Here is a 26,681-nt window from a genome sequence, read left to right on the forward strand (position 1 = left end):
ATATATATAATATAGTATATAAATAATAGAATTTTATATAAGTATATATAAACATACATAACTGTAAAATATTTATATATACATATCATATCACTTGTTTTAATTCCATTGAAGACATGTCCCCATTTTTCCCTTTTAATAGCTTTTTTAATGGAAATTAGTGATTTGTCCAGATAAATGTTGCTTTTCCAGAAGTACAAATGATTGATCCTTATGACATCATACTGGCTTGAAAGATCTCCCGTACAAAGAAAGCATCAAATCTGTTTTCCAGTACAAGGAAAGATAGTGTTTGCCACTATGCATAGTTTCATTGGATCTGATCTTTTAAGGTTGAACAGGGCGTTTTGTTGCATAGTTTTTGTACTTCTAGTAGGAGAGCAGACTTGCAAAGTGACTGCTGGTTGTACCTTAATATCATGTACATTTGCACCCTCAAATGTTTTTCATATGTTCGCAAGACACCAAAAAAAAGTTATGTCATATTTAAATATGTGAACTCTGGCCAATACTTCATTAAACTTACAATATTTCTTTTGCTTACATTATAATTATTGCAGATTACATTTGTTTGGGGTTTTTTTTGTAGTTACTTACGCATTTTTGTTTATATTTCTCTGGACTAATTTTATTCATTCATACCAAAATAGCGTCTGAAAGCAGACTAGCCTTCTTGGCAGCGAGACATTAGATATTTGAGAAAGACGGATGACAACTATCAAACTCCTTAGAAATATATGAGGAATATAAGAAAAATGCATGACAATTTTTTATTTTTTTATTAATAGAACATAAAGCTTTCATACTTAAGAGGGCTAAAGCTACTCCTAAGCACCCACCACAGGCTAAAGACACCTCCTCCTATTTCCCAGGAGCTCATCAGATAAAAGCTGGATTACTGAAGGTAGTGCTTCAATCTGAATTTAGCGGCAAAATCAAGCAGTTGCAGCAGAAAGGCCACTCATTCTTCACAGCTGACTAACGGCTCTTCTTGTTGGGGGCTCCAGGCCTGGTCTGGATCTGGTTTATGATCGAGAGAGACATTGGAAAAACATCAGAATGTTCCATCTTTATTTTTTCAGTTAAGTGGAATTTCTGAAGGTTCCAACCTAGAATCCTTCCAGCACATTGACACCCTAACCTCAATATCTGGAGAGCTGTAATCATGCTTTTTAAGTGGCTCCCTGCCAGTCCACTGAACTTAAAAGCCGCCTGAGGGCAGCCATGTGCTGGCTCCTTCTGCCTGGACTCTAGCCTTTCTCCCCTCGCTCCTGCTGGTCGTCCGTTCGGTTGAACCCGGGGAAGCTGCTGCTGAGTTCATTGCTGGCTGCCATAAGTAGGCTTAATGAGTCAGATCACATGTACTTTACAGATGTTGTTTGAAGTTTTTAAGGAGGTAATATTTTAGGGACATAATGAGAATTATTAAGCTAGTTTCCTGCATAGAAATAGTAGTCTGCTCTTACACTCATCATTGTACTGCTCCAGAATATTCACTGTTAAATGTAGCACGCAGTCTATGGAAACCTACTACTTTTCTTTCCCATTTTAATTTGAGACACTACAAAAATATGTTCATCTTGTATGGCATATTCAGTATGTTGAATGAAAGATTTTCTGCTTTGAAAGATACGTAAAAAGACAAGATCTACCTTTCCCAAATGCCTCAATTTTTTGCTGAATTTTTTAGTAAAAAAGAAGCAGATTCGCTTTTAAATTTTATAGTTGTTGGCACTATTCATTACCGTCATAAGATTATGAGAAAATTTAATGAATGGCAATACACTATTTGGAAAAAAGAGACATAGTTCTGGAAGGGGCCGCTTGTGTGGGTTTTTTTTCCCTTTTTTTCCTAAACTATATATAATGTACAAAAATATCTAGGTAGCTCTCTGTACCTGTTTTGCATTCCTCAAAGAGGAAAAGCAGCAAGCTGGGAAAGCAAATACCACCCAAGAAAAATGATCTGCCAAAAATAGTGTTAAGCATGTCATCTTTTAGCTAGTTAAAGAGATTCAGGTTTAAAAAATTTTTTTTTCCAAGGCTGGCAGAACATGAAATTGTCTTTAGTAGTTGGGACTGCTGTTAATATTTCTTCATTTTTCTATTTGATGATTAAGGTATTATAAGGAAAAAGTTTTTCACTAAACTTTGTCATGCTATATATCAGAACCATAGTTAAAGAAAGTGTGAAGGGGAAGAGGAGCAATGCAGGTATTTCTGAAATAAGGCCAGAGTAATGTTTAGTGTATCTTTAAAGAAAAAAATCCCATAATATTTTAATGTATTTGGTAAACTCTGTTGGGACATAGACCTTATGGAAAGGATGTGCATTTTTCCATGCCCTGATCATATGTTTTCAAGAATAGGAACTGCGCATGCTTTCTAGAGATATGTTTGATTTTTAGCAATCCAGAAATTCCAGCATTAAGCATGATTCAGAACCTAGTAATGACCATACTGTGCATACATTGTCATCACACTAATCAAGCGCACTCTATATGGTGACAGCTCACATGGCCAAACTCCACCATTATTCATCCTGGGCCAGCATGTGGTCAGGTCCTGGAACAATGAGGATGGTCCCACTAGTGCTGTCAGCGCTGCTGCTATTTATTGTGGTTTAGATGGTGTGGAAGGGTGAGGAAAGCCAGGTCAAGATGACTGGAAGTTAGCAGTTGGCAAAGAAATTGATTCCTGGCTCTGAGAAGGATTTTTGGATGCCAGTGGAGAACTGACTTGGATGGAATGAAGTGTCAAGGAACAAGAGCTGTTAAGTAGAATTGAAATTGGATGAGAAGTCAAAAGCCTGAGTAATACAAGGGAAGGGAGAGAGTTAAGAGGTGAAGAATTGCAGACAATTCTTATTACACCATGCTAAACTCTGAGTCTTTAATAATTTTTAGCATAGACTTTATCAGAGAAAGCAAGTTAATTAACAGTTACACAGATCCACTTGCAGAATTCTGAATGTGATTTTTTTTCTTTTTTGAAACTGTCAGTTTTATTGATGTAAAATGAACTTAAAGCATCCATACCCATCTGATCATGAATGGGTTTCCAAGTTGCTTGGTCCTGGACCTGTTTCATCTTCCACCACTGTTTACAGTATGCTCTTACATACTTCACTGAAAGCAACGTATCTTAAAGACTTGTCTTCCAACCAAAGACGACTGAAGGATAATACTCCTCTGAACTTAATTCTGCCAAGTTACGTTCTGTCATCAAAGTGGAGTGATATAGAGCTACCACCTTGGACAATTTCTTCCATGCTGTAGGAAATCCTAGAACAAGTGGGCCATTTGGGTCATTGGATGCTTTAGTCCCCTTGTGGAAGTTGCAGAGTGGGAGAACCTGGGTCAAAGATCTTATGTTAAATTCGTTGAATAATTTAGGTGGGGAGAGACCTTACAAGGTCATCTAGTCCTACTTTTTATTCAGAGCAGGATTGACTTCAGAGTTAGGTCAGGTTTCTCAGGATGTTGTCCAGTAAAATGTTGAGTACCTCCAAGGCTGGAGAAGCCAAAACTCCTATGGACAAGCTGTTCCAGTGCCTCACTGTAAAGCATTTTTTTTTTCTTAATTCCAGTCAGAGCTTCCCTTGCTGCGACTTGTGACTGTTGCTTCTTTTCCTTTTGCTGTGCACCTTCCTTCCCTTTTCCCTTGTATTGGAGGACTGAGCGTGGACCCAGTACTCCAGGAAGCAGCCTCATGAGGGTCAAATAGGGGGGAATAATCACCTCCCTTGAATTGCTGGCTACACTCTTGTTCCTATCGTATAGATGTGCTAATTTCACTTGGTTGTGGGCCTGTTGCTTTTGTTATAGTTTCTGATAGCATTCATGTTTATTTCTCTTACAAGACTTGGATTGGGAATCGAAGACGGAAATATCGTTTAATGGGGATTGAGGTCCCACCCCCTAGAGGAGGTCCTGCTGATTTCTCTGATCAATCTGAATTTGTTTCTAAATCAGCACTTAATCCAGGAGAGGAAACTGCTACTGAAGTGGGGGATGATAATGATAGGAATGATGAAGTATCAATCTGCTTATCTGAAGGAAGCTCACAAGGTATTTGAAAATGCAGTTACTACTGTGCATATATTTTAATTTTGTGCAGTGTGCATGCTTTGGATTCTCTGTTGTACACATTCAAAAATGTCTGAAAGATTGTCTAACAGTCGCAAGTTATCTACCTTGGCCATACTGAAGGTACTGTTTGGTCTCTTTCTTCTACCTCTCTCTATATGAATTTTGATGGTTTTGTTATCACAAAGCTTGCAGAAACCCTTTATCATAAGACCTCTGTTTCTGCCAGATTCATCAGAAGTTAAATGACAAATTCACAATTTGCTGGTGCAACTGAGAGATAGACAGACAGTACAAATGTCTAAGTCTCACTTCCCTAGGAAGCCAAGTTTTAAAAAGTGCTCTCTGTTAACTGGCCAGTTCTACACAGCCAGCTTGAATATCCATTCCTGTTTGCCTGAATCACACCAACAATTCCCCTCTAAGCAAGCACTAATGCATGCCAGCCTGCTCACTTTGAGCTGACCAGAGCTATGTACTTACAGTTTTCCTGATATTAAACTCATGCTGATGAGAGATGTTCAGAAGATATATTACCTCAGACTTGGTCTTGAACTAAAAGAGCTTCACAGTGCATCAAAGCATAGCAGAACTTCTGCCGTTAAGCTGTCTGCGGTGCATATATGGTCTCCGACAAGCAAATACAAACCAACAGAAAAGATCGAAGTCAGTAGCAGGGGACTACTTGGAGAGCCTTAGAACTGCACGTACGGGGTGCCTGTGTGTTCTCAGTAAATTGCATGATCTTGAGTGATAAGTGTCTCGAACTTAATACCCTTTTACTCCACCTCCCAGAACCGCATGACCACGTTAAATCAATCTCTCCCTTTCCCTCTTGTACGTTAATACTCTGGGCCTAGGGCAGATGAACTGCCGCTCGGCACAGTCACTAGCTTCACAAGCTCAACTAATTGCTCCCAGTGCTTCTGATTAGAAAAGATCAATAAAGCCTTTGCTCTCTAAACTAAAAGAAAGTCTGACCTAGTGCATGCTATTTCAGCTTAATATGCCAGACTTGATCTTGTCATTTTGTCTGAACAATCTAAAGGAAAGAACTAGAAAAATGCAGCACTGCTGGGGAATGAATTTGTGATACGAATTTTGTCATATTCTACTGTAAAGAGAATAAGATGATAAAGAAATGGGTCAAGTGATTGAAAGCCAAGTGAGATGCAGAATCTGAGAGTCCTGATTTGCCTGAGGTGTGGAAGGAACTGATTTAGTCAGATCTGCCTGAAAGAAAATGGTGACAGGGGAAGAGTCTGAATTCTCTGTAGCTTTAAGTGAGGAATAACACCACATTTATTGAACAAAGCTTTCACAAAACAGGATGAGGCTGTAAGACTATGAGTAGATTATTAGAGTCAAAGCTTAAGGAAGGGCAAGAAAATTACAGGATTTCCACAGCATCCAGGAATCCCACTTTCATTCCTTTATTCTACCACAAGAATTATTTCTATTCGTTTCTCTGGTTCAAAGGAGAAGGTTTCACTGCTGCAGCTCAGCTTATTGTGAACTTAGTGGAAAATATTTCCACCGATAATCCTGTGTACTATTCAGTCACAATATGTGATTGTTTTAATGTTTGAGAACTATAGCTTTTGGTCCTAATTTATAAAAAAACCCAAAACAAAACAAAAAACCACTCTCAAAGACAGGAAAAAGATATTTTTAATCACCTAAAGAGTGAAAGTGTTGATGGTACGTGCTTTTAAAATGTAGTGTGTAAATATTTTTTTAAAAAAAGCTGTACTCTGATGGAAAATTAAGCATTAAAGTTCTCATAATGCCCTAACTTTTTTAAACATATGTTAATTGAATCCATACTTCGTATAAATGAACACAGCTCTGTGGAGGCCATTATAGCTGTGCCAGTTTATATTAGCTGAGGATGAATATTTAAAGAGTTGAAAGTGCTGTAGGGAGTTCCTTTGTTCGACTGTTAAATCCAAGTGGTGAGTGCCAGGGTTACGGAGCGCCTAGTGCTTCAGACTGCTTCAGAGTCCCTGAGGTACATCTTCAGTGACCTTCACTGCTCCGAGGCTAACGATGGGGTCGTGTATTGCTCCCTGCTTTACGGTTCTCCCATTTGGACCCATTAGCTTTTGCTGCTAGCAGAAGTTTTCCTCTGAAGTTGTGGCCAGTGGCAGATTAAATTTATTTGAAACAACTTCAAATAAAATTTGCTCAGTTTAGAGATATTTTACTGGTAGAAAAGTTATTTAAAACAATAATTGTCTTTTTATGGTCTGGCCTAAATATTATCCTCTCTTTGCAACTGTTGGTAATCTCCAGTTAAATCCTGTTACCCCTGTGTTTGCGTGGAAGTGATACATCCCTGCATCATTATCTGCCCTCTCTTTCAGTATCCCACATGGACATCTGCTGCCCGTTCGCTCACCATGCCTCCTCTCCTCTTTAGGTGCACTAGCTGGACTGTTTGACCCTTTTAATGCTAGCTCTGCCCTCAGCAGAACTGGGTAATTTTACTGGCTCTTGGAAGCAGTGCAGTTCCAATTAATAGCCTAGCTGTTAATGACATCATTTAAGTTTTTTATCAGAGCTGTCCTGCCTCTGTGTTTTGGTTTATTTTATGATCTCTGTTTCTGTCAATCATTTTCTTCTTGATAGTATAGTAAATGTGGAGACTTAAAGTAAATCTGAGAAACGTACTTAATCATAGGGATGAATATGTTTATCTTTCTTGTTTTTTCACACTGGCCATAGTCAGGGCTGATAGAATCATCTAGTGCTTGTGGTTGAAATTTAAGGATAAGATTTGCTCTGTTTTCAAGTGTGTACTTTGCTTATACATAAGAGAGCAGCATAGATTCACTAGGAATAAACATTTGCTGTACAAGAACGAAATAATCTGCTTGATCAGTTTTTGGTTCAAAACTAGTCAGTGCCTGCAAGGAGGAGGTGGGATTCTGATATGTACCCCATAATTTCAGGGCATGCAGGATTTTCATATATTAATTTATTTTAATAAATTTAAAAAAAGGTCTGGGCTCCTCTGATGTGAAACTCTTCATTACCTTTGAGTATTCCAAGCTGAACCTAAAAATAGGAAGGTTTTGTACATTACAAGAGAGTAACTGATAGTTTTCCTGTTGTTTCAAGTAGTGATTGGCATGACTTTGCCCTGAAATACTTGTGATATGATGTCTTCTTTAATAAGACATACAGTATTTTTTTATGAATAGACATTGATAATGTGACTTTGCTTTTGTATCTAGCAGATGTGACATATTTAGTGGTAAAGACTATTAATATTCCTTCAGCATAAAATTTGAATGAAATCTGAAAAACTAATTTATTTCTGCAGAAGAGACAAATGAAGCTCTTCAAAATGAAGAAATCGGTCACAAAGATGATGACCAGAATCCAGTATCTACTGATAATGTGGTATGTATACCTTTCCTTTTCCACTAATGTGACCTCCTTAATTGCTAATGTTGAGGTGGTTGTCCAACACTAGGATTTTTCACTAGGTGAAAACTTCAGTCGAGTGTGCTAAGAGTCCTTCCTAATTGATTGAGCACTAAAAGAAACCGTACTAAAAATACTAAAACATAGAACTATGCACGTTCAGTAGAAATTGAATTATATGGCTTTTTCTGTATTATAACAATCCAGTGTTCTTTTTCTGGAGTGCAAAGCACAACGCTTGGGTAGTGCTCTGTAAGTACCTAGTATAGTAAAACAGTAAGAATAAAAAAACCCAGAATAATAATTGAAAATGGTTTTCTGTAGCTTTAAGAACGTCAGATATCTCTAGTGCTTCCTCTCCATAGCTATTCTTGAATATGTGCGATCAGACTGGGGTGGATATGTGCTCTTCATTCCCATACCCTTGACAGGGCATTATTTAGATGTTTCTTGTTTTCTCACTTGCATTCACGTTGAGTCAAACGCAGTTGTTCTTGCTGTTTTTAATTGACTGCAGTGAGACAAGGAAGGAAAGACAGAGGGAGGAGTCATGGCAAATAATGCAATATATCCCCTTTGTTTAGCCTGCCTTCTCTCAAATTAGAAGAAAGGAGAGGAGGAAGAGGAGAGAAGACCCCAAGTGGTAGGGTAATTTTTATCTTAAAAGTTATCTGCAGAATGAACAGGTGATGGTTCCAGTTCCCAATTGCACTTTTATTGCAGTCAGAGATTAAACGACAGTAGCTCAGAACATGACGAGAACATTTGTGTTACATTAATCACACAGAACCTGAAATGGGAAAGTGAAGAGGAGATTCCCTTGCCTTTATATGTGTATAGAGGAGAGAACATTTTCTTTCTTTTGTTAACATATGATCATCTTTTGCGTAAACTGAAATCCCACGGCTGTATTTTCTGTGGTTGCCTGAATAGAAACAGCTGCCTTTTTCCTTTCTGTTTACCTTAATGGCCTGCTGTGACCTTAGATATAACCACTCTGAGTTTCAAGCTGATGTGTTTACCATGGAAATGCAGAATGTAATATGACAAAGGTAAAAGGTTTGCAAAGATGATGTCCGAGAGACTCAGTTCTCCAGTCTATCTGAACTCCAGCATTATAGAATTTGATATAATAAGGGGGGGGGAAAAGAGGAGTAGTTTTTTCATACTCTGTTCTGAAAACACTGTAACAAAATTTTTAAAATATATGCAGTTAAAATTAGACTAACATACATTGGACTTGCATAAGAGATACAGTTTTCTTATTTGAAATTCTAATCTGTTCTTTCCCCTACTGTCTTAAAATGTTTAATTATAAGAAAGATAGTGTGAATGTTTGGCATTTATTTAGAGACTCTTTCCTCAAGCTGAGTCTAAAAACAAAAATATTTGAATCACAGTGTTACTCAGGGTATGATATAGCAGCAGATCTTTGTGACTGTAAGCTTTTGAAATGTTATCACTTCAGCTGGGTTGTCAGACACTGAAGACAGAAAATGTAATTTACCCTCCCTACCTTCAACATATACTTGTGAGCTTGGTGGGTACTACTAGTGAGAGACTGTTAACCTCTCTTGAAGGATTTCTTCTTGGTGATTAGAAGGAAGTTTCTGATGACTGGTCTGCAGGCAGACAGAAGACACACATATATGCTGCAGAGAAGAACCCTCCTCTAAAATAACACCTCAAGAACTAACCATTGAAGTGTATTGTGTCGGTGTGGACCCTTGCCGACATTGTGTTAAACAGTATACTAAAAACATAGTAAAATTGCTTTAACTTACTATATACAGTCTCACAAATGTTTACAACTGTCAAAACAATGAAAAATAGTAAAAAACCTCAAACCCCTCTTCTTACACAACCACTGCTTCCCTCTCAAAAATATTGTGAAATTTATAGTTTCATTCTTCTGAGTTCTTGAAAAATGCCATTCTTATCACTAATTCAAATTCATTCTGTCTGAGATCTAGCTTAGATATGAATAAAAATTAAAACTTCATAGGTGCACTAAAAATGTGTGCATTTTGTGTTTTCTCCTACTGAAATAACCTTTTAACATGATTTTCTTACATAAGAAGGTTTTCTATTAGGAAGAAAAACAGAACATGCAAGTGGTAAATGTAAAAGTGAATCTTCTAAAACTTGAGATACGATTGGAATGTATTTCTAAGTTCTAAACGGCATTAAGCTTGGCTTTTAACATTGTACTTCAGGTATCTTTAGAAACCCAGTACAAAAAGCTCTCAAGAATTTTTGTGAATTAAGTGAAAATGTCCATGTGTATGCATTTGGAACTGTCCTTTGTATCAACATCCTCTCCTGTCTAGGGCATTTGACTTGCACTATGGCCAAAGAAGGCCAAAGGAGACCTTTTCATTTTTTTAGGCAAGAAGTAGGTCAGTTAGGACTTGCCTGTCACTTACCATAATGTCTGTTTTGCTCCGGAGGAATAAACTTTATAACCTTCTTCATGCTGCAGGAGGTCTTCAACAAAAGGCTTACAGAATAAAATGTAGGCTTTTGCAGGCTGTAATGAGATATAGTATGCAACCTAATGCCAAAAGCATGGTGACATATAGCTCCTCCTCTGTAAACAGCCTGAGTCACCATGGCAGCAGCTCTGAGTACGGACAGTTTCAATTTGGGTTCTTCCTGGATCTTGTGGCTGAGGTGCATGATTGCCATCTAATGGGGGCTCCACAATTCAGAATTTCTCATGAGCAAGCAAAAGGTCCTGTTACCTTCATCCTTTCATGGCAGTTTGAGATACGGATTGTTGTTTGTTTGTCTAATCTATGCATTTGAATATTTGGAATGAACTGTTTACTTCTGTTTCAGAAAATAGAAATTATAGATGATGAAGAAAGTGATATGATAAGTAATTCTGAAGTGGATCAAATGAGTTCTCTTTTGGATTATAAGGTGAGTAATTAGACTGTGATACGTTAAGCAGGATAGTCCTTCACAGAACATTCAGACGGGTGTGTCTGTAAGGAATTCAGCGAAGGCACGTGGGAGCCTGGGACTCCTCTGCTCTTATCGTGGTACTGCACATCATCCCCTCAGTCACGACTCCTCATCCCATTTACAGCCAGATTACCCGTATTTCAACCCAGAGGGAGACAGGAAAAATCCCATTTCTGCAGAGCAGTTACGTTACTCTAGCTGTAGCCATCTGCAGCTCCCACCACATGTCCCACAACAAAGTAATTTGTTTAGCCGCTAAACCAAAACTTTCTTTTTGTGCGAGAATTGTTCTTTGGAGCGTTACGGCACGCTTTTATGTGCAGCGTGATGCAGCTCTGGAAAGGGACATAACAGCTGGAATCCTCTAATAAAATGGGGGGATCTGAGAAGTCGTCATTCTCGCAATGTAGTGCAGAACGTTTGTGGAAGCAGTGGTTGTGGGAGGGAGGAAAAGCAGTTGGATACCTGACAGCTGCTGTCTTCTGCCAAATGGTAAAGGTTACGCGTGTGTTACTGCTCTCGTAAGAGTTGTCACGGTTCTGTGTTGTATATTGAGCATGTTTTTATGTATGTAGCTGATCTTTTTACATAGAAAACAGGTATGTTCTACTAATGATAATAAATTACCAAAATAATAAATAGATCATCTTTTCAGAACAAAAATTCCTCCTTCAAGCAGTGTTTTCCTGGTAAGGGCAGTGGAGAATAAATATGGAGAGGGAATGACCTTTTCTTAATGTCACCTGTCACCACAGTGAAAGGCTTGTTGTGACAGCATGCCCTACAGAACCTTGTTTGTTGGTTTGTCGTTTGACATTAGTGATTAGTCTTTGTGCCTATGTGTTTTCTGTGTAAATCTGAATTCCTTCTTTGGCTGGGCAAAATCCATTGCTAAATAGGCAACTTCTAAGTTTCCATCTGAAAGAAATGCATTCAGCTAATTTTCTTATGAAAGCCTCAAAATCGCAGCCCAAATATTTCTCTCTCATTCTCAGAGCTGTTGTAACCTGAAACAGTATGAGCAATGTTTTGACTGAAGAAATGTGAATTTTCTGGGGAAAAAAATCCCAAAACAACAACCATTTTTAAAGGCTTGTTACAAACCTTCCAGTTCATCATGTAGTCTCACCTTTTTGTATCAGCTAGAGTTGAATTACAGCCAGTCTAGCAAATGTAAGCATGAATATCAGAGCATAGTTCTATGTTATTAAAAAAAAAATTCATCATTAAAACAAAATGCCAGCTTATAAGTTCACTAATGAAATTTTGCTTATGTAATTATTTGCTGCCACCAAAACCAGCCATCAAGGAACATTTTGTATGCAAAACTGCCAACCTAATCAATCATATGGTTGCATAAGCAAGGGTGGGCTTTTTCTTGTCTCCGATATCCCTCGGTAAATGCGACACTTACCATGAATTATCTGTGAACCTAAATGCTTACTTTCTGTGGGTATTGTGCATTGCTAACAACTTCTGTGTGCGTGTTTTTTTCAATTATTATCTTATGGAGGATATACATTTGGTGCTAGTATGCAGACGCCTTTTGCAAAAATGCACAATGACTTTGATCTTGAAAAGTGAACTGTTTATTTAGGTTACATGATCTTTGCAAAGGTAAATAACCAGAGAAAATTAATTTTAGCTCTGCACTGATCAACAGATTTAGCGTTTTGATCATGCTATACCAATAATTTGGTAAGTTTGAAGGAGAAGAGATATTTGGAATAAACTGAAGTACTTACCAAATCTGAATTTTTAATTAAGAAGTTTGTTATTTTTATATTAAGTGATTTGCCAGTACAGTAACACATATTTGTGCAAAGGTTGAAAAAATGCCTTTTTAGCCACAGCATGCACATTATTGATATTTCTCCATTTTGTAAATATATTCCTATTTATTCTGTAACCCAAGAGATCTTAGGGAAGTTGGTGAGCTGACACTTCATGGTATGTGTCAAACCCAGCTGCACTAGAGGATGATATATTTTAATTTGTGGTAGCTTTGAGGAATTCTCAAGTTGTTTTCCCTGATCTTTGTGTCAAGCCTCCTGCTGTAATAATGGAATTTAGTTGCTGTCTCTTCTCACAGTCAGCCTGCCTTTTCAAGATCACTTCTTCTAGGCAGAGCCTTGGGCTTTGTTTTTCTTTATTTTAAAATGGAAGAGGTCATCCTTATAAAATAAAAAGCATTGCTTCTTTGAAAGGTTCATGTAAACTTTGGCGCAAGTCATTAATGCTTTAATGATAGTCAGTAATTCTGAAATGCCTTGTCTGCATGTAACATGCTTGGCTGTCACGTCTCTTCTGGGGGATGATGAGAAATGAAATGGCGTACGCATTTGCAGGTTTAGTGTGACACTACTGGTCGTTCATCAGAAGCTTCTGTTTGTATCCAAAGTCTACGTGCATTGTTCTATAATTCTGTAATTTAGAGCTTTAGGTTGTGCTTAATACTGTTTTTGGCAGGAATCATAATAAACTCATTTTCACTCATTTTCACTAAAAACATTTAGTTTTAAGACAAGTATGTTTAGGTGTCATTAAAAAGATGCAGTACTATTTATTATTTCCAGAACTTTACGTAATTTTCCCCTCACAGAACGAAGAAGTCAGATTCATTGAGAATGAGTTGGAGAATCACAAACAGAAGTATTTTGAACTACAGACATTTACTCGGAGTTTGATACTTGCTATTAAATCAGATGATAAAGAACAGCAGCAGGTAAGTCTTGAAGTAGGTTTTAATAACAGAAAGTGTTTGTCATTTTGTGTTCTGTCACTCCCTCGGTTTTATTCCGTAGTGCCCAGAGGCTCACATTATGATCAGGGCAGCGTTGTCTTGAACATCTTACAGACAAAGAAAAGCTGAACTTTAAACAAAAGAAAGATCTTGCCATCTACACAAGCAGTGACATAGACAAAGAAGTGTGACTTTTACAAAGGGACAACCAGTGCACCAGAGTACACTGAGGGACTTGGATTTGTCTGTGGCAGGATCTAAGATGCGAGACCTAGGAAAAAAAGCCAGGCTTCTTCAGTTTTACTGCACTGCATTTAATACATAGCACTTCTTTTAATGCTCGGTTGGATCATGTCTTGTATGAGTAACATTCTGTGGTTTATTTAGGAAGAGATTTTGTTGCTTTTATTGTTTTTCCTTTTGCCTTTACAATCTGCAGTTTTTCAGATGTAAAAATAGAAACTAACTTGCAAGAAAGAAACTTAAAACACTTTTACATCCAAAATAAATTTGGCTTATGGTTGTTTTCCATAATTTTTTCATAAAACCATGTGAACTGAATATAAAGAGAAGTCAAGTTGAAATGTCTGAGATAAATCAATAAATCACTGTAACAGTTATGATCTGGTATGCAGCACCTAGCTCTATCACCTGCATGATCACAGTATAGCATGGTTATATATGTTTTAAAGCTTTTGCATGTTAAAAATATATGAATAAAATTAATATAAATAATTTGGTTTTGTCCGGTTTGGGAAAAAAAAAATTGTTTTGAGCTGTTTCCACAATAACTTAAGTAACTTCTGGGATTGTTGTTATAAGGTATGTCATCTCACAACAATGTTTTTTCTTTCAATATCTAGCAATACCGACTTTTTTTTTTACCCATCCAATATCAACACTGACCGAAAAGCTCAACCAAGTTTTTTCACTAGATGTTTAACAGACATTTAATGCTGACATAAAACACATAGCTAATATTGTATTTTCACTTACAGGCACTGCTCTCAGACTTACCTCCTGAACTAGAAGAAATGGATTTCAATCATGCATCCCCAGAGCCTGATGATACCTCATTCAGCTTGTCGTCTTTATCAGAGAAAAATGCCTCAGACAGTTTGTGATTTATTTTTTTTAATTGACAGAAAAGAAACCCTGCGTAACGTGTAGGTTTCAAGAGAACGACATTTTGCTATCCAGTGTTCTTCAGTCCAAAAAAGAAAGCCCCAGGTGAAGTAGACCTTCCTGAAGGATGACTGTAGTACGTCATGGCTACAGTTTGCAGTGTCAAGAAATTTCAAATGTTGTTTTTGGTAAATGAAAGAACTGTGTGAGGAAAGGTTTCACTTTTAGCAGTTTGGCCTTGATTAGGATAACTTCTGACTTTCCAGAATAACTCTTGCTCTGTAGCGAAGTCTTTTGAGCAGGGATCCAAGAATGGAAGACAAATGTTCTGTTATATAGACAGCTAATTCTTCAGAGTTGCTTGCTCACCAGTCCTGTTTATTATTTTTTTCCCCATTTTTACTCAGGTAGGTGGACTAAAAATTGGGGATCCAAATAGAATAACGGGCTTTTTATGAGTTGTGCTTGAAGCCTTTTGAAAATCTGAAATTAAACTAAAGTGTTTTTCATTATGTGACTTCAGATTGTTGAATCTTCCATTTTCTGACCAAAATAGCTGAAAAAACTCTGAAAGGCTAACTGAAAAATTTGAATTATCATCAATAAATTATTAATGTAAAGAAGCAGTCATAAGTGTTGTAACAAATTAGATGGATATGGGAAACCTGATAGCTGCAGAACGCGACTTTCTGATATTCTCACAGTAGCAATGGGATTAGATGTTTACACTACTATTTAGCGTTTTATGAATGTAGTTACAGTTTTTATTTGTCAAAGTCTGAATGCTAAAGTTTCTGTTCATTGTTTTAAGTATTGGTTATATATTTTTCCACAAACTTTTCTCCATTTTATCAAGACACTGTCATAAATCCACAGCTGTCATTGCGTCCTGAAAGGTATTTGAGTGTTTGGAATTCAGTTTTGCAGATCTTCTAAATGTGACCTGTTTTTGAAGTAGCCTGTCTGATGAATTTTTTGGCAACTGCCAGGTGCCATTTCTAAACTGTGAGCTTGATTGCAGTGGCTGAAATGAATTTCTTCTTTCCCATCTGTCGTTGACATTGAATCCCTTGACTCATCTGATTAAATGAATGTGCAGACACATTCAGATAAATTTAGTAGGGCATATAGGTGCATGCCCATATTATTGATGCTCTATAACATCTAATCTGAATATTCTTCAGCAAGCATTTTTGAAACAGATACCTTCGCAGTCTGGTAAAAAGCCTGATCTTTCAATTTTATGGCAAATAATAATATACTCTGGCGAATCCTTATTCATGCAGTACGGTAGGGAATCCCCTTAATTTCAGTGGGTGGTCCAAGGTGTAGCTCAGAAAATCTAGAGTGTTGGGGAAATAATTTTTTTTTTTTTCTTTCTGTAATACTGGTATTAACTCACAATTTTAGGTTTCTCTCAGTCTGGTCTGTTCCTCCCTAATCACTTCTACAGCTTGTTTTTTAGTATCAGTAGTGAGCTCTGTTCTTTCCGGTTTTTTTCTGTCTCTGTGTTGTCCTTGGGCATGGGGAACTTTTAAAAATATTGTTAAATGCCAGCTGCATAAAGGATAGTAGCAGTTTTAAAAGCTGTTTTAAAAAAACAAAACAAAACAGTCTCATAGTTCTGGCTGCTATACAATTCAGTTAGTTCCCAAAAGACCTCTTACCATCTATTCTACAGAGTAACCCCACAAAAGCAAGCTGTTGGGCCTGTATTTGAGTTTAGGCTTTAAAACTCGGAGTAGAATCCCAGGAGAGAGGGAAGGCACTCTGTAACCAGGAGGTAAGCGGTAGGTTACTCATCCTTTCACTGCCTGAGCTGAAATGCCACATCCTGGCTGGCAGGCACGTCCTTACAGCCTTACTCAAAGGAGGAGCGGTATTTTACATGCCTGTTGAAATGAGCACCAATCTAAAATTAATTAAGGTTTGTGAGCAAAGATCACAGTACTATCTTTCAAATGTAAGCTAGAGCTCAACTGTAATTCTGCTCACTCTGGGAAAAAATCATTTATAAAGGGTTTTCTAGACTGGGTTAACAATGCTTTCGATTACTGTTCTCTCTAGATAGGAAATCTGTGCCACTGACAATGAAACCTCTTGTTTTCTCTGAGCTTTGCTGAAATAAAAAAAAAAATAGTACTGTGATTTGCCACTATTTGGACCCTGTTTTCCTGCTGCTTCCACTTAAATTCCCATGACAAAAGGCAGGATACACTTAATGAGAGCTCTTGATTTCATGGTCAATTAAGTCATCCACCTTTATGCAACAAAAACTTTCATTGATGATTCATATTTTGCTATGTCTTGCTTCTAGATCATATGCCAAACAAATCGAAGGAATTAATTTTGAATGAACTACTACCAGATTCAAGCAATTCTGTAAGTCCCTTTTCTCAAGGAAGCTGGAATCCTCTTTAGGAAACTCTAGCTGCAGTCAACGCCCACGTCATCCCTGTGGGCATGTTGTTCTTTGGTCCTTTTATCTTGTAGGGTGACAAGACAAAACATAGCAAAGTAGTCATGTTCTCATACCCTGAAACACTTGACAATATTACAGGATATTCAGGAAGAAAGAGTATAAATTATATTCCTGTATAACAAAGTGTTATATAGGATAATACTGTACAGCTGTTCTGCGTTGGTTTTTTTTTCCAATATCAGTGTATATTTTCTGCCATATGTAAAACAAAAATTTTAATGCTCTATTACCATTACTGGTATTTTAAATCATTGCAGCAACAACAGTTCTGCAGTACAGCGGCTGAAGAGCAGCTTATGAGGTCCTGTGACATAACACTTCACCATCCTTGAGAGTTATGAAAATACATATCTAAGTATCGCACTTCAGACTAGGACTGCACACGTGCTTTGTAATTTAGGGATTTTTTTAGTTTGTTTGTGTCCCTAACAGGGACGTAACGTGCTAATCGAGTTTGCAGATTGCATCCCGATCCGTGTAACTTGTTCAGCTGGACCTTAGAACAGTATGAGAGAATTGGGCATATTCCTTTCCAACTTCATCTTAGTAATTGTCCTGACAAGCATCTCACTGACAGGCATCGCATTCTGATATGCAGTCACCAGGACACTCGTTTCCAGATGGAATTCTGAAAGTTCTTCAGATGATAGAAAACGATGGGGATGGCTCTCTGGGCCCATGGCAGGTTAGGATTTGGTTTATAGTTATTTCCTCTGTTCTTAGGATGGTAACGAAAGCCCACATTAAGCGCTAGTTTATCATTTGCATAAACTTTCCATGACAGATAAAGCTAATATTGTGGTGTGTTACGATGACAGAAATAAGCCCCCCTTGCTATTTCAGTGGTTTGGCTCTGTAATTCGAATAACTGCTACAGCAGAAGTGCCGTGTATTGATGTTCTTACCGTCTTTCTGCAAAGGCTTTTATTTGCTTTGTCCATGAAAGATGACTTCCACGTTGTTTATTCCTAATGCATCTGTCGGAACATGAATGATGAAGTATGTCTTTCTGAAGAAATCGAAGTGGAAAAAGGTGGTTCAGAACAGACACTTTAAACCAGAGACAGGATGCTCGCTCTCCTTAGGGAGCAATGAGAGTCTTTGATGCTAGCACGCTTGCTTATAGTTAAGAAAGCTGTTTCCTGAAGCTATGCCTCCTTTCATTTCCCTGCAGATGATGCTTCTGTCAAGTCTATAGGTCTAACAGGAGTGAGTAATAGTAAATATTCTAATAGGTGAATTTTTGGCAGATTTAAAAGTACACGAACAGATGTACCATGCAAGTGTCAGTTTTCTTGAGTGCTTGGTTTTTGAAGCAGCACTGCACTTTAATCTTTCCAAGTATTTCTTTTTCGCTAAGGCAATAAAAAGTCTGAAAATGACAAGCAGATCGTGGGCTTTGTAGTCCTCTGAGTGAAAAAAGGAATGTACCGGTTATATCTTCATCTTCTTAAATTGGGAAGCAGCTTATCAAGTCCATTCACCAAACGGAGACAGCTATATCTACTGTTGTGGTTATAGAGTTGAAATGATAGGACAAATCAACAGTATCATGAACATCCTTATTGTGGAAATGGAAATTACTGCTTAAAATCGATCAGCTATCTGATTTGGGATCTCTATTGCACTACCGTGTTAGTAACATTAAAAAGAAACTAATGCACAGCACTAACTTTTCCCTAGGTACTCTAGTCGTAGCTGACTGTTGGTCTCAGGATACTGATAGCATAAGGAAAGACAATAATATGCATAAATGGAATAGCACAGAATATCTGAAACATGAAGAATTCGTAACTTGTAATGTTACAACCAAAAGCTTGATTTACTACCTCCAGTCCCGCTGTCCAGATCCTTCAGGTCAGCCAGCGAACTACGAGGCTACTGTACGTGTTAGAAGGACTGGCGGCTGTCCAACCTTCAACTTGCGTTTCGAGATTCTGCCTTTTCTGCCCCAAATCAACATAAGGTTGACTCAGTTGCTCAGTTGTGAGATGCCTGATCAAAGTTACGAGGACGGTTAGTGAGAAAACTCCAGCTAGTTATTAGAAAAAACAGAAGCTGGTTTATGGTGTTTGATTTCTCTACCCAATTAATATTTTAGCACATTGGCCAAATGTGAAATCTTAAAAGTTATGAGCAAAGAAAAAAAAGAATAAGCGGTACTGCAAAACTGCTTTTTTCTCTGGCAGAATAGGGTTTTATGCTGACTAAAGAGTATTTATTGGTCTCTGAAAGGCAGCAGCTGACGTTTTGGTCAGAAGACGACAGACACAAACGGGGCAGAAACTTGGGCTTGTGGTGGTTGTTGTTTTTAAACAAATGAGCAATCCTCTTCGATAAAAGAGACGCTTAAGAATGTTCCTGTAAGGAAAATGGTTTCAGGTCAGTGCTTTGGTTCTGGTGAACATTTTACTGTATTACTGAACTAAGTAAATAATTCTTTTCAAATTCTGTATTAAATTTTACACACGCTACCTCTGAAACGTGACACCACCTTTCAAACCACACAGAAAATGTGAACTTAAACATTTTTTTTAACGTTTTGTAGGCAATAAATTATTTCCAACATGCATCCTTCAATTTTGTGCTTGTTTTTTAGTTGAGTGTGAGACGTTCAGTTTGGTTTTTATTTTAGTACTTATTTTTATGTATTTGTCTTAAACACAATCTATGGACAAGGAAATAATAAAGATGTGATATTAGGGAGAAAAGATTAGCATATGTTAATGGTGGTAAATATTTCTATTAAAGCTGAAGGGTGATGTAGTAAATGGGCTAGCTGTGCTATTTTGGTACAGCTACTGTAAGGAATGGATATTATCCTTTATTCTGGTACTAAATTATTGTTGTAACATTTCTCAATATATCATAGATTAATTTATCAGAGAAAACAGTCAAATAATGAGTCAGCAATGTAATGGAAAGGAATAGGATTTTACATTTTCTGAGACATAGCAGTTCATAAATAAGTCCTCATATTTTTATTTCAGCTATTTCAGATACTGTTTTATTTCAGCTATCTTTTTTTGCATAACAATACGTAAAAAGACCATGTAGAAACCATTTTGATTTGCTTGTAAGCAAGTGTTAAATTAAAATGGATCAGTAGCAAGCTAAGGTTTAAATGTGAACATAGACCATGTTTGGTAGGCAAGTTTCATCTTAGAAGAGTCCCTATAATTTCCCCCATCACATCTCTCTCTCTGAAATACACGGGGCAAGGTTGACAGAATGTACGAGCCTCCTCAGCCGGGGGATGGGGGAGGGAATGAGACACAAGGAGGCATTTCGGTTGAGTAGCAGCAATGAAGACCCTGGGGTTTTAGTCAAGAAAATGACAATAAACTAAAAAATGTCTATACCTTGGAAGGACAAGAGCTTCTACTTTATCTTGAAATTTTGTGAAATACAGTTCAAAAAGTCATTGGCAAATCCACTGAATTGTGTTGGGGAAAAAATCTATTCTCCAATGGAAAGTATATAACTTCTATGATTATTTCTAGAATTACTGAGTGTATATGGATACACATACGCTTATAATGTGCACAGATATACTGAACTTGATCATCATATTAGCATCTACAAAGGTTATTTTCACTTAAAATATTAATGTAATTCTCTAAAATATATTTTATTTGCTATCGTTTTATGTCTTACTATATATTGATTACATAGTTTTGAAATTTAGTCAAATACATCCATACAAATATTGTTTATAGTTTAACTCCTTGCAAAACTGATAACTTTTAGGCTTGGAAATTTATTAAAATGCCCATAATAATGGTATTTCTAAGTGATCTTGGCAAATAAACAGACTGCTGTATTTATGAAGAGATAATGAATCTTCTGCCATGATAATTTCTGCTTTAGTTTCACTGAAGGTATCAGTTTGATTAAAAAAAAAAAAAAAAATTCTGAAAGTTTAAATATTACTGTATAACTTGGATGTTTTCCTTAGCCTACAAAACATAAGATAATTTACTATCTTAAAACTTGTATCATTTCTTTCTGGGCCAATTCGTTAAGCTTTGTAACCTGAGTGTATTACTGAGTTTCTCTGTGAAAATCAATATTTATATTGCATTTTTATTATTTGTATCAGTATGTGTAGCAAAGAAACTACTACAAATCTTAAACTGAAGTACCTCCACTATGGTCCAGGACATATGATCTTGGCTTATTTGAAAGATGGATGCCTAGTGAAATATTCCATACATTTGTATTGGGTTTTTTTTTCTGTATATATAAGGGTATTTATAATCTTGTATCAACAGAGTCATCATGAGAAATGCTTATTTCCTTCTTTAGAAGCCTGCTCAGCTATTTTTATATAAAATGTTGGTCTTCACCTTAATTTTTTTGTGAAAAGTTGTGCCATAGATATTTTAACTTATCCACAGATAGTTTACAGAATTTGCTTTGACTTGTCTTTAGTTAATTATTTTTTCCTCAAATTGTTCTGAATTGTTTTCTCCTCCAAATGCGTCTCAAGGTTGTTTTGCTTTCTTAATTTTTTTTTTTTTTTTAAAGTTTTGGAAGATACCTGCATATGCATGCTTTGGTAGATCAAGTTTTTCCTCTGTAGTTTATTGTTTATAGTTTAGCAAAAACTTCCATTAAAAAAAAAAAAAAATGAAGTAATGCTTGTACAAATGTATCTAGAATGGCCCAAACGGTCAGAGAAAAGGGCTATTTAGCATCAGTAAATTTGTCTACTAGACTCAAGGATATTTTTCTACGTCTGTCAAGTTTGGGACTATGGAGAAAAGAAATAAAGGTTAACTAACTCCTTTTCCTATATGAAGTTCTCAGTTTCTGTATTTATTATTGTCTTGCAAAAATTTGATCCTGTTCAACGTATCAAGAACTAAGTTAACGTCAGGGCTCAGTGTCAGGGCAGCACGTTCACGTTCTGCTTCCCTAATTCCTCGGTTTTCACTCTCTCACCAGGCAGTAGGAATTGCCGAAGTAAAACCATTTTCCAGTTACCTGGGTAGAATTCAAGAGGCAGTGAGGTTTGTGGCAGCAACGTGCAAGTTGAACGCAGGTGGGGGACTGTCGGCGATCGGTAGCGTCCTCATGCTGGACTCACTTGCTGTCCTGCGCGTGGGCTTAGCAAAAGGAAAATACTTAATTTTTACCAACGTACAGTTCTCAGCGGCTTACATGTTTTTCTGCGTTTATAAAAACAAAACAGAAATTGGGAAAACAACATAACCTCTCGTGTAGTTTTGCAGTAACCTGTAAGAGACGCCCTGTATTCACTTCAGCCGTTCCTTGTAAGGAGTTTTTGTTGGTTTGGAATAGAGCTGGGCCGTGCCGGGGGGGGGACACGGCCGGCGATGCCCGTCGGTGGGACCTCTGGGGGGAATGGGTGCTGAGGGGCGGAGTCAGGAATATCTGAAATGAATTCATTATTATTTATGGAGAGGCTTTTCACAATCATATACAGAACTGCAACCCTCTGTCCTGGAAACACTTCTGAAATGTTCTCCCTTTCCAGAACGTGAATTTATGTCTAATGAAAGCAATTAACATACAACACTAACAGCAGCTCAGGTGAACCATTAATGCTTAAGTGTTTTGTGTTGGAGGGGGGAAGGGTTAAGTTACTTTAAAGCTAAATGCGAGCTCTCCACATTGCTGTTAGTTGTGATACCGTTTCTTAGCACTTAATACCTTGAAAATCTCCAGAGCTAAATACTGACTGCAGCTGGCAATCCCAGCGATCGGTTCGACATGCTGATGGACATCTGGCAAAAATTGTTAGTGCCCATTACTGTTCGCTTTTTGAGCGAGTGAAGGTGATGAAAAGAATACCACAGCTGTCCTGAAGAGCTCACAGTGTGGTGCCACGACTGCGGGAAGGAACTGGAAATGATTTCAAGACCAGGACAAGCCAGAGCAAAATACCTGCAAGAAATCCCACGGGAAGCGGTGTCGGCGCAGGGATGCTGCTCTTCGGGCTTGCCACGAGAGCCGTGGGGCGTCCGGGACGGGCTCTGGCCGGAGCTGCTGGGGATGAGGATGCATAAGCGAGGTTTGGCCTAATCACCTCTTTATTCAGGCTGCTTTTGTTCCCAGACGCTGCCAGGTGGCAGTGTAGCTACATCCATACCTGTCGTATAGGCACCCAGGCGCTCACCTGCCTCTTTTCTCTTAAACTGCAGATATGTACGAGCCTGATTACTGATAAAGTTCTCAGTGCTCTGAAGTCAACCGAATTCATCCAAAACTTGGAGCTAAGACCAACGTCTGAAATGATGGCTGCAGAGGAGGAGGTTATAAAAACAGAGAGAAGCAGACGAATGAAGAGGGAAGTAAATCTGTCTGACACTAACGATTTAGTAACAAATTTATAGGTGACCCTGAACTTGGATGTTTTGGAGAAAAACCAACCCCGAGCTGGGGTGGTGGCTGTGGCTGCGTTGCCACCTGGTGGCGAAGAACCCCAGGAATGGGGGAGAAAATGCCCACGCTTCAGAATGAGCAACTATTTTTATTTAAATTAAAAATAAATCTGATATTAAAATAAGGAACCTGGCATTTAGTAATGAGGAGAGCGAGATCAGACTGAACGGGCAGCCTTAACTCTGCCCTGTTAGTTACGAAAATTACACTGACGTGCGTGTGTAAAGGAATAAAGACAGAAAGGTTTGATCCGGAGTTCTGTATCCTTAATGCTATTTCCGATTTGACTTTGGTTTTAGGCTTTGATATGATCATCTGCAGAAGTTGAACCAGTTAAGTAACTGGTTAAAGTAACCAGGTCAGTCATAAACTTGTTTGGTTTTTTGTTAATTCAGCGCTGTGCAGAAGTAATAACTAAATAGGATTTTTGGGACAGTATCTAGAGAGACTCGACACCAGTATTTTTGCTAAGCCAGTGAAGAACAAGTGAGTGTGTATCAGGCACAGAGAATTTCCTGGATCTGTTCAAACCTGAAGGAAACTATTCCCAGAAATTCAAGTGAAGCATCCAGGGACTTGCAGCCCGACACGGAGCCTTCCGGCGGCTTTGTATTCTCTCCTGTTTGAACATTGTGTTTCTGCAAGAAACGCTATCAAAAAGAAGACAGAATAGTGTCTGCAGTCACCTGCGGAATCCTGCTGAGGTGTAGAAGGGTCTAAAAAACGTCCGTAACTGTTGGCTTCAGCCAGAGGCAGGTTTGTTCACCAGGAAAGAGGCTGGCGCAGGGGGAGCGGGAGTTGCTCTGGAAGAAGGTGATGCCTGAACCTCTGGCCATGATGCCAAATACTGCTCAGGACTAGTAAAAAGCCGCCACGCACCCTCTTCTCGTGCCCGGTGTGGAGGCAGGACGGCTGGATCAGGCCCTGCCCCTGCCCGGGTGTGATGGCTGCCGGGGACTTCGCATCCCTACGGGGGGTCGTGGGGCTTTACGCTCTGCCCTGACCCTATGGACCGAACGCCTATCGGTGGCTGAAAATCGTAAGCGGGGTGGTTTAGTTTCCTCCAGAAGGAATCGGGTTTGGGGGTACCAAAGCTGCTCCCTGGGGGGAGGTGACGAGGGGCAAGCGGGGGCAGCTGGGGCGGCCCCTTCGTCTGCCAAGGGGGAGGGGAGACGATAATGGAAGGAAAAGGAAACACAGGGAAAAAAGGGCTTTTCTGGTTATTTACTTGCAGTTGTTTGTGTTATTTTAGCAGGGAAGAAAGGAGGAGGAAAGGAGAGGCTCTCTTTTCCTGCCAGGGAGATTTGAAATTTTTCAGACTTCATCTACTATGTTATCTGGGTTTTTTGTTATTTTTCACTGGAAATCTGGAATAATGTTGGACTGTGTAAAAATCTTCACTAAAAAAAACCTCATTTGACATTTTTTTTGAAAGAAAAATTCTCACTAGCCCCAATCTTCTCCTCCTCTTTTCTGCTTAACATGAATTTTCAATTAATGGTCTGTTCCCTCTTCCTTCAGAAGGGCTTCGGGTGCAGCTGACCACACGCTGCGGTGACGGGGGAGAGGCTCACGTACTGACGCCTGCTGGAACCAGCCCAGCCTTTCGGCCTGGAAGGCCTTAAAAACAAGACTGCAGTGTTGTTACTTGGGCCCAAGGCCAGCCGTATCATCTGCCCGTTCCCGAGGGGAACCAGCCTTGCGGGGTGAATGGAGGAGCTGTGTGTAAAGCCCCGTCTCGGACAACAGCATCGCCCGTTTTCTGGAGGGACGCGCTGGATTTCATCTATCGTGTCCATGTGAATCAAACATGAGGTGATCTTTCTCCCCACTCTGCTGGTTCCTTCTTTCTCCCGTATCACTTAATTAAATAATTACCCAGCAAAACCCTCCGACATGCTATATACATCATGCAGAGAGCATGCATTTGCTATTTACTTGGTGTCTCTATGTTTTCATGCCTCTGTCCCTGCAGCAGCCAGGCTTTGCATCCCCAGCAGTCCCTCACCAGTTGTAGACGTTTTTCAGCTCTGCTAAGGCAGGAGCGATACAAGGGCAGAGCTGTCCTCTGCCCTTCCAAACCACAAACAAAAATCCCTGCAGCGGGGAAGCGCGGTAGCGTCGTTACTTGTGCGCGCAGCCTCTGCCGGGGCTGAGCCTCTCCGCAGGTCGGGGACGGCTCCGGGAGGGTGTGCAGACCCCGAGAGGGGAGATGGGGAAGGGGAGCTTGGGAGGGGGGGCACCCTCCCAAAACAGCTGCTTAATTTCAAATCAGAGGATGTTTTCTTTTCTCCTTAGGCTAAGTTTGCTTCTGAATAGCTGAAGCCCTATTTCAAAACTTTCTTGCTGGTTTGAGGCTTGCAAACCGGAGCAGTTGAGAAGAGAGGAGGTGGTGGCAGCTATGTCTGCCGTGGACTTGTCTCCTCTTCCCAGGTGACCACTTGGTTCAGAAAACCAAGGCTCTGGCTGTGTAACGGCTGCTTCTTTCCCCTCGTTATTTAACAAGTGGTGCTGGTGCGAGGCTGACACACAGGTTCTTCCCCGGGAGCATCTTCCTTCCCTCCGGCTGGCCTCGGTTTTCCGCGTAGCCCCGGGCGCGGAGGAGGTGCCAGCCCCGTGCCTGGAGCAGGGCTGCTCCTGGGGAGGACAGCGCGGGTGAGAGCAAGGCCAGTGGGGAAAAAGGTAGTGAAGGCTAAAAGGAAAGGGAATATAGATTGAAGGAGGGAAATAAAGGAGAAATGGAACAAAGTGTGAAAGATGAGAAAGCTGGTGAGAGGAGGCGGAGATCAAGGTGGGGGGAGAAGAATAAAAACCCCACGGAAGCACTTGGAACAGAGGGGAATTTAAAGTGAATTTAAAAAAGACAACCAGCAAGTACACCCCTGTCAAAGATGAATGGAGCCGGTAGCAGGAGAGTAGCAACCGCACCAGGAGGCCACATCTCGGGATGGCCAAATCCTGGAAATGGCACCTGAGAGCTGATACTCGCCGTCCGACGCTGTGCACAGCGGAGCGCCGAGCCTTCCAGGTAAGCCTGACGAAGGCTGCAGGTTAATGTGCCTGTGTTTAATACTCTGTTAATACTTTCACTCTGTAATAGTTGCAAAACCATTGCAACCAAAATCCCTCAGACCTTATTTCCAATAATAGTAAGTAAATGGCTCACTGTGATCTGAACTATAAACAGATTTTATGAATTCTGCCAGAAATTTAATACTGAATTATTTCTTTATGCCCACATGTCTTTCCTGGTTTGCTTAATTCTGCCAAATATTTAGCTCAGCAATCTCTTCTCTCAGCAACCCACACTCTCCTAGCTACAAAATCCCATTTTTGGACCATTATTTAAAATTTCAGCATTTTTACAGAGCTGGCCAAAGAAGCAAAACTGATCTGAGAGGAATAAAACAAATGAATGCGTTCAGCTCTT

General features: G+C 39.1%; 1 protein-coding gene across 1 annotated transcript; it reads left to right on the forward strand.

Moving 5' to 3' along the window:
• The first annotated feature begins 3,867 nt into the window (after window positions 1-3,867).
• On the forward strand, window positions 3,868-14,868 carry LOC104071846 (highly divergent homeobox-like). The gene is made up of 5 exons (XM_009580282.1): window positions 3,868-4,070; window positions 7,417-7,496; window positions 10,362-10,445; window positions 13,093-13,215; window positions 14,232-14,868. Exons 1-5 carry the CDS (start codon window positions 3,899-3,901, stop codon window positions 14,355-14,357), a joined length of 585 nt encoding a protein of 194 aa, XP_009578577.1. The 5' UTR covers window positions 3,868-3,898; the 3' UTR covers window positions 14,358-14,868.
• Window positions 14,869-26,681: the final 11,813 nt, after the last annotated feature.

This window comes from Fulmarus glacialis, unplaced genomic scaffold (genome assembly GCF_000690835.1).
Source record: "Fulmarus glacialis isolate BGI_N327 unplaced genomic scaffold, ASM69083v1 scaffold28906, whole genome shotgun sequence".
NCBI classification, from domain to species: Eukaryota; Metazoa; Chordata; class Aves; order Procellariiformes; family Procellariidae; genus Fulmarus; species Fulmarus glacialis.

What these genes read in the sequence shown, in the direction of transcription:
- LOC104071846 (XM_009580282.1), top strand. Translation starts at nt 3,899, where the DNA reads ATGGGGATTGAGGTCCCACCCCCTAGAGGAGGTCCTGCTGATTTCTCT. An exon ending in CAGTATCTACTGATAATGTG is followed by an intron (nt 7,497 to 10,361) that starts GTATGTATACCT and finishes CTTCTGTTTCAG; the next exon opens with AAAATAGAAATTATAGATGA. An exon ending in ATGATAAAGAACAGCAGCAG is followed by an intron (nt 13,216 to 14,231) that starts GTAAGTCTTGAA and finishes TTTCACTTACAG; the next exon opens with GCACTGCTCTCAGACTTACC.